The 8,811-nt window shown below is 47.0% G+C and overlaps 1 protein-coding gene across 1 annotated transcript in view; it reads right to left on the bottom strand.

Annotated features, from left to right (window-relative positions):
• grin2ba (glutamate receptor, ionotropic, N-methyl D-aspartate 2B, genome duplicate a) overlaps positions 1–2,140 on the bottom strand; it is a 57,183-nt gene extending 55,043 nt beyond the window's left edge. The window contains exon 1 of the mRNA XM_076266661.1: positions 1,496–2,140. Within this exon, the coding sequence (XP_076122776.1) occupies positions 1,496–2,140 (645 nt within the window). The remainder of the gene's footprint in view (positions 1–1,495) is intronic.
• Positions 2,141–8,811: the final 6,671 nt, after the last annotated feature.

The following is an 8,811-nucleotide window of genomic DNA, read 5'->3' on the forward strand; positions in this document are numbered from 1 at the left end:
AGGGAGGGCCGCTGGAGCAGCCACAGCAGTGGCGCCGTGTGACTGGAGTGTGCCGCGCTGTGTACTGCCTGTTCACTCGCGCCGGTAAAGAAAGGGATATAGATATGCATATGGATTACAGTAGTGTGGCTTGGGTAGTGGACCTGGGAGTAGGGGTTTGGCGAGAAGGCAGGGAGAGAGATTTATTAACACATATCCTCTCCTCTACTTCCTCTAAAGCGCGCGCGCACACACACACACACACACACACACACACACACACACACACACAATGATGCAATGCCACTGCCCTCAAACCAACATAACCATTAGCGCACAAAACTACAAGGTCCAGCTTTCCCGGAAGCTCAGAGCTAATTTCAGGCATTTTTCCCACTAGCCTTGCGCAACATTTGTACAGCTGGATTTTTGGAAGAGGGGTGAACAGAATAAAAGTTGATTATCCTGCAAAAAAAATGAAGTTCTGGGCAGAACAGCAAGGTCCAAATGGGCAACTCCGGCTTGCTAAGATAAAGCAGCAGCAGATTGCTCTATCCCATTATCCATGGCTACAGTGAATGAGATGAGAGAGAGAGAGAAAGAGGGAGGGAGAGAGAGAGAGAGAGAGAGAGAGAAAGAGATGGCACTGGGCCATGGCTGGAGTCTATGGCACACACTCTCTTTCTCTCTCTCACTCACTCGCTCTCTCTCTCTGGCAACTGATAGACATTTACTGCGCGTGGCCGCTGCATACTGTGCCGAGACTCCCAGGATGCTGACGTCAAGGATTTAACTTTTTACCTTTAATTTTTATTATTATCCATTATCTGTGATCTATCACCTACCACTATTATTAAACAGGAAACATAGCGTACATTACCTTCACTGCATTCCCCTTTCTTATTGTCTGCTATCTTTCATTTTGTTCCACCTCCCTGTGTCTTTTCATCTATGGAGGTCAAACACTGTGCTTTCAGATAACGTCCCCACTTAGGGCGAGGCCAGTGGCTGTCACTGACTGGACCACATCCCAAAGGCAAAATGCTTAAGCACTGCATCTTTTCCTTCAGCCAGCATTGGAGTGCAACACAAATAAAACACAAATCTAGATGGAGAGATGGGTCACTACAGCTACACACACACACACACACGCGCACACACACACGCACACACACACACACACACACACACACCAGTGTTTCCCATACATTGACCTATTTGTGGCGGCCCACCACAATATCAACATTGACCACCACACAATGATTTTCCAGGTTGTACTAAATTGTGCTTAAATCTGGTTAGCATCATAACCACGCTGCGCTGATTTGTTAAAAACGGTTGCATTCAAGTTAATTCTGCAAACCTACCACCACAAATAGAATTTAATTCTGTGGGAAACACTGCACACACACACACACACACACACACCAGGTTCTTCAGGGAATCAGGGGCACATGTTATCTACCTCTATCAATCCACTGATGTATATTTCAGAGGCATTGCAGGGCATTGTTACCTTGGCAGCCATGATCATGGAGGAGCCCCCTCGGATGCCCAGGATGGGGATGTGCGTCTGGGCAGAGATGAAGTCCAGGATCTGGGCGATGGCCTCCTGGTCGGTGTCGTCGCCAAACACCACGCCCTGCAGCCAGTGCTCGGTCATGAGGTCGCAGATGCTCTTGATGATGCTCTTGGGGTCAGTCTCATTCATAGTGAGAATCTCCACGTTGGGCGCCAGCTTCATGTGCTGGAAGAAGTCGTCCTTGTCTCGCGCGCCCGCCAGCGCCACCTCGCTCGAGTTGCCCACCAGCACCACGGCGATGCTCAGGCCCTGCATGATGCGCGGCAGCACCGGGTACGCCGGCGGGTGGTGCCCGTGCGACAGCGGGGGGATGTAGTGGGCCACCGCACCCCCACCGCCGCCGGCCCCACCGCCGCCCTTGTCCCGCCGCGAGTGGCAGCTGGGGGGCAGCAGCAGCAGCAGCAGCAGCAGGCACAGCAGCAGCCCCGGGAGCCGGCGCGAAGCCGGGCGGCAGGAAGGAGGGCGAGAGGCGGGCGCCGGCCGCGAGGAGACGCCGGCGGCAGATGCGGGCCGGTCGGACGGGCACGGGGCCCGCCTTTCCTGAGAAGCTCGAGGACCACAGCCGCCACGGACAGGCATGGTGGAGGAGGAGTGTAAGTAAAATCCCTGCAAGGAGATTGAAGAAGAGAAGAGAAGAGAAGAGAAGAGAAGAGAAGAGAAGAGAAGAGAAGAGAAGAGAAGAGAAGAGAAGAGAAGAGAAGAGAAGAGAAGAGAAGAGAAGAGAAGAGAAGAGAAGAGAAGAGAAGAGAAAAGAAAAGAAAAGAAAAGAAAAGAAAAGAAAAGAAGAGAAGGGAATGAAAAGAGGGAAATAAGAGTTTAAGAAACCAAAAAAGTAGAAAAGAGGGAGAAGAGAAATAGAAAGACAAGGGGAAAGGGAGAGGAAAAAGAGAGAAGAGAAGGTTAATGAAGCTGGATATACTGATTGGGATGGGTGCAAAACATACATCAATCTATGTCAACAAGAACATATTCACAGTTTTTTACAATTGACTTGACACTTGTCAGTCTGTCAGTGCAAAGTTGCCTTGATAGAAAATGTATTCAATCACCTTTTATTCCAAAATTCATGAATGCCTCTCTCAGTGTTCACCTCCAACTCTGAACTACTACTTGTACAGTACTGTCCGTGCTGTTGCACTTACTGCACTGAGAGTGAAAAGACCTGCACACCTGCTTGCTATAGTGTACCACAAAAGTGTCACCATAGAGCTGTCATGCCACAATCCAGATTTACATAGTCAGTTATGTTCATGGCAGCATGGGTCATGTTTGGGTGAAGTATGATGTTTTTAGTGGTTGTAGAGCATTGAGTATGACTGGTTAACGTTTTCAGGAACATTCAAGAGTGAAAATGCTTGTAAAAAATCTATAGGCTGAATCAGGGAAGGGGATGGAGGGATGGATGGATGGATGGATGGATGGATGGATGGATGGATGGATGGATGGATGGATGTGAGAGGGAGAGTAAGAGAAAGAGACCTGTGGTGAGAGAGGAGAGGTTAAATCAGTGGAAGAGAAATGGGCAGAACAAATGTGTATGACATGTATAAATAGTGCATGAACACGCACACTTGGAAACAGGGTGTATGTACACTCACACTGATCAATATTTCATGAGAAATGTCTTGAGCCTGATGTCTTGAGGCTTAATGGTCTTTATTATGGATGATATAAACTCTCCCAGTGGATGGGATGGGTGTTCGGGGGCACCTGACAGAGGGCGGGAAACAGAGAAGGCAGGGGGAGGTGTTTGGGGTGCACGGGGAGGTGTTTGGGGTGCACGGGGAGGTGGTTGGGGTGCACGGGGAGGTGTTTGGGGTGCACGGGGAGATGTTTGGGGTGCAGGGGGAGGTGTTTGGGGTGCCAGGGGAGGTGGTTGGGGTGCACGGGGAGGTGTTTGGGGTGCACGGGGAGGTGTTTGGGGTGCAGGGGAGGTGGTTGGAGTGCACGGGGAGGTGGTTGGGGTGCAGGGGGAGGTGGTTGGGGTGCACGGGGAGGAGGAAGTACGGGACAAGGGAAGAAATGGGAGTAAAGAGAAAAGGAGGATGGGAGCAGCAGAGGCGGAGCAAGGAGTTAAAGAAAAAGGGGTGTGAGAAGAGATGGGGGGAGAGAGAAAGAGAGAGAGAGAGGGCTACTTTCTGACTGGCAGATGGGCCTGACAGCATGAGTGACATGGTGGTGGGGGAAGCACAGATTTGCCGCCTGCCTCTGAAAATTTATTAAGAGATTGGCGCAAGTGCAGATGTCACTGGTGGCTGACACACACACACACACACACATGACGTGTGTAGAAATCTTTAAGGACTATTGAGCTGACACTGGTCCACCATTACTGATACATTACAATCATCATCGCACTTTGCAAACACAATGCTGAGGTTTCAATGTTACAGTTATGCACTGTGGGCTCCTTACACATCTGAGGCATCTGTACACTAAAATAACATCTAAAGCCACTATTTGATACCAAGAGAGGTATTTTCTTTGTTTTTTATACATTACAACTGCACTGATACTGAAATGTAATACATTAACTAAGAATTTATTTATTTTCATGCAGACTACAGTTGTTGTGAGAGGAGGCTGATCATGATGTAAGTTGCACAGAACAAGAAACAATGAGGCAAAGAAGAACAGAAAACAGCAGGGGCCAGCAAGAAAGAACTGCTCACAGTTTGCCCAAACATATCTGTGTGGGGGTGTGCATGTGTATGTGTGTGAGAGAGTGGTATGGTTGTGTGTGTGTGTGTGTGTGTGCTTGTGCGTGTGCGTGTGCGTGTGCGTGTGCGTGTGCGTGTGCGTGTGCGTGCATGCGTGTGTGTGTGTGTGTGTGTGTGTGTGTGTGTGTGTGTGTGTGCGTAACTGTGTCTGGCAGTCTGAGCCTAATTACACAAAGAGGTGAAACAAAAAACTCTAGGAGAGAGTGTGTGAGTTGTAGTTACGTGTGCTTGAGTGTGCACACGTGCGCTTGAGCTGTTTAGAAAAATACGGGAAACCTCCTCAGAGACAAAAAGTTTTTTTTTTTAAGTATTAAGAGAAAAACAACACAGAGGGGAGAAAGAGAGGAGAGCTGGTGATTGTAAGCACACGGCAAGGAGGTGTGTGGGGGGACGACAAAAAGCCTTCTTTAGGAGAACTAATTGCTGGAGGTTTGTCAGAGCTAATTACAGGTCCCTGTGTTAATTGTCAATTGCACACTCTGAGGGAGGGGAGAGGGAGAGAGAGGGATGGGGAGGGGGTGGTGGGACAGAGGAGGAGGGAGAGGTGGAGGGGAAAAGAAAAGATAGAAGACGAGATACAGCGAGTGAGCGAGTGGGAGAAAGGCAGAGAGACAAGAGGGACTCAGAACAGAGGTAAAGAAAATGCACCAATGCGGATGAACGTATAAAGAAGGCAGAGGGGGTGGAGAGAGGGATAGAAAGGACAACCGAGGAACAGGGAATCAACATGAAGGCTAAAACCAGCACAAATGGGCAGTGTCAGGAGGGAAAAAGAGTGATTATTGTTATTACAAGTACAGGGAAAGAAGCTACGGAGGAATGTGCTAGGATAGCAGGAGGGACAAGGCAAAGAGAATGAGGGGGGGAAATGCTTTCTTTCAATCTGTACCACTCCGGCAGCACTCTGTTTCCATGGCAACAATTAAAATAGGCCTCTCCACATAGTGTTGATGGACACTGAGATACACTCGTATACGCAAGAACTCTCGTATAAGCACACACACGTAGATACAGTTTGCAGCAGACACTGACCAGGCAACACACACACACACACACACACACACACACCTGCATGTTGTATGCACACTGACTGATAAGCACTTGATAGGTCCTTGAAGAAAGTGCAGTTAACACACAAAGAAATAGTCCAGCAGTACATTATAAACACATACATACACACAACACATACACACAACACACACACACACACACACACACAAGGTGCTTAAACGTACAGTAATAAAATCTCACACATGATTAAATGCAAGCACACACACACCGAATACACAACAAGCAGTTCCATCACATATCAACAATGACACTACCCACAGTAAATCTGTTATACAAGCAGCTGTAATCACTGCCATTTCACAGTATGCTGCTTTTGTGAGGCTCAGGATCTACCTCTGGCATTTTATGAAATTCCACACATTCACACATTGATTCACACAGCTCATCTAATACACTTTTACTGCCGCCAGACACACTGCACCTATGGAATGGTGGGGCAAAAGCAGTAGAAAACACACACATACACACATACATGAACTCCTCACACACACACACACACTCAGACGGCAGCCTTGCCACAGCCTGGACGCTACTTTGAGTAGGTCAACACAGTCTCTGCTCAGCAGCATAGAAAAACAACCAGCCAATTAGCAACAGCAAACAGCAAGCGTCCACAGATGGTTACCACCACCCCCCACTCAAAACAACAACAACAACAAAAAAACACAGGCTCACCTACATGACACAGAGAAATACATATTTCACCTAAACATATCAACACACACACACTACACACACCTATGTGCAAGTATGGAGGAACATAAATACAGGTAGATTGTGCTTTTGACTGACTGAGACAGACATACATACACATACACGCTTTGCAACACAATGCAAAAAAACATGCAATAAGTCCACCTTTATGACCGATAAAAGTGTCCAATTGTCATTAACGTGGGGCGCGGCCAACACGGCTCATATGCTGTACACTACGAGAGTTATATGAGGCATGACGCAGATATTACAGCTCTGTAATTGGGCCCCTGCGTCAAGGATAAATCACACAATTACTGCAGACATCAGGGGCCAGGGGGTGCGCACACACGCACACACGCACGCACGCACACACACATACGTATACAACGGCACGTGCTCATACGCTTATAGACACGGTAAAGGACACATACACATTTACACATGATATGAATGAACCCACACATGTTCTGAATATTATGTGAATAATGAACTGATTAGTGAACACACACACACACACACTATTATGACATTTCAGTGCTTTTTTCCCCTTTCCAGTGCTTTCCCTCTTTCCCTTCCATCCCACGTAAAGACTTATGCAAATTACTTATAAGTCAATCGCATTTACCTGCAAAATGATGTCATAGCTCCCTGGCATTTGGCTGCTTAGTAATTACTACATGTCATCGCTGGCATTTAAAAAGCGCACAGCGTGCACAGTTGATTGAGATCCACCCTAACTTGCATACCGCCGCATGGTCTTTATTGGGTGCACTTCAAGTTAGCTACGCCTCAGGATCACAGCCGAGGGTTGAACCGTGTCCTGGGAAACCACAGGGCCAGCCTTGTGCTTGAAGAAACAACACACGCGAGGAGGAGAGATCAGAGTAAACAGAGAAGCCTTTGATTTGAAAAGAGTAGAGAGTCGGGGAGAAAGAGAGAAAGAGTAGAGAGTAGGGGAGAAAGAGTAGAAAGTAGGGGAGAAAGAGAGAAAGAGTAGAGAGTAGGGGAGAAAGAGTAGAGAGTAGGGGAGAAAGAGAGAAAGAGTAGAGTCAGGGAGAAAGAGAGAAAGGAGAGGAAACTGAAGAGAATCACTGCCTGCAGGCTGGCTGGGAGTCTGACGGGATCCAGGGGTGGGGGGTGAGGTGATTGACGTTGAGAAGCGGCCACTCAGGTCCAGCTCATTAGCATGCTTGCCAGAGCGTACCATACATTCACATGACTACTGAGAGCCATTGAGAGGCATAATGGTGTCTATTTCCAGGGACAGGACATTTGGAGTGTGTAGATCTCTCTCTCTCTCCCTCTCACTATCTCTGTCCTAATATTTCTCTTCTGATGAAAAGAACCCTGGTTGGTGGGTCGTGATATAAGCATGCATATACAACAGAAAAAACAATGGCCAGTATTTTTTTCAACGGCTCATGGTGGTATTTAAAAAGACATGATGGGCACCAGAAACAACAATATCACTTTTTATTTATTCAAGGTGAGATAATGACACCACAATTACACATGCTTAAAATATTCAATGTGGACATAGTAAAATAACAAATAAATACTGCATATTGATTCACAGCTAACTGTGTTCCGGTTAATTGCAGATTGATCGGACACAATTGAAAACAGCATGACTGAGGGAAAATAAACAAGCATTATTGCCGCTTGGAATGATTTTTAAAAAAAAATGCATTAAGACCCCATATTACTGCATTAAATGCTAATAGCCTACAGGTATTAAAAAAAAATCGACAAATAGCCTGAGTCTCACAAATGCTTAAATATGATGTAGGTGTTGAGACACAATAACAACAAATAAGCTGCTTTAGCCTGAACTCTCCCTGGAGGCCATTTCACTTACAGCTACTTCCTCCTGGAGAGCAAGGAACACAGGACGGACTCAGGGTTTTAGATCCGTCTCTGTGATGCCAGTCTCACTCTTCTGTATACAAACTGACTGTGTGTGCTACATGCATGTGAGCGTATGTGGGAGCGTGTGTGCGTGGGTGTGTGTGTGAGAGAGACTGTGTGTGTGTGTGTGTGTGTGTGTGTGTGTGTGTGTGTGTGTGTGTGTGTGTGTGTGTGTGTGTGTGTGTGTGTCCCTATCACACTATGTGTGCTTGTGTGTGGACATGCGTTGCTGACTCTGCTGCTCAGTCAGTGCACCACAAAGTAGCAAAGGAAACCGGGGTGACCCCTCCCTCGTGCCAGTAGCTGCCCTGTAATCACTTTAAATGTGTTTTATTGACAGCTTTTCACAGATTAGGGCCGCGGTAATCTGTCCTCCTCTGTCCATCTCATTTCAAGATGTTATTTTTGGACCCTGTGTCCTGTCTTTTGGATTAGGTAGGTGTGAGGCAGTGGTTTTGTATAATGTGCGTGTGTATGTGTGTGTCTGTGTGTGAGCATGAGTGTGTGTATGTATCTGTGTGTGTGTGTGAGTGTGTGTGTGTGTGTGTGTGTTCATGAGTTTGTGCATGTGTGTGTGTGTTGTCAAAGATAGGGGGAACTATGTGAGTGTGAGTATGTAAATCCTGTGTGTTTTTGTTTACCTTTACATGTATGATTGTGTTGTATGTGTCACTGAATGACAAGGAACAAAGATTTACCTGAAATACATAAAACACAGTTTGGAAACTCTAAAGATAGATTTACAAAGACAGACTGAAGAACTTGGCAAGGTGGTGGTGCATCATCCCAAAGTGACTGATCATCTCACAACGGAAGGTGGCTTGACATCTGCTCTGACTGGAGAAACACGTCAGT

This window comes from Alosa pseudoharengus, unplaced genomic scaffold (assembly GCF_046254945.1).
Source record: "Alosa pseudoharengus isolate Yale_2024_CS ecotype anadromous, Long Island Sound unplaced genomic scaffold, YU_APseudo_1.1 YU_APseudo_1.1_scf_4, whole genome shotgun sequence".
Lineage (NCBI taxonomy): Eukaryota > Metazoa > Chordata > Actinopteri > Clupeiformes > Clupeidae > Alosa > Alosa pseudoharengus.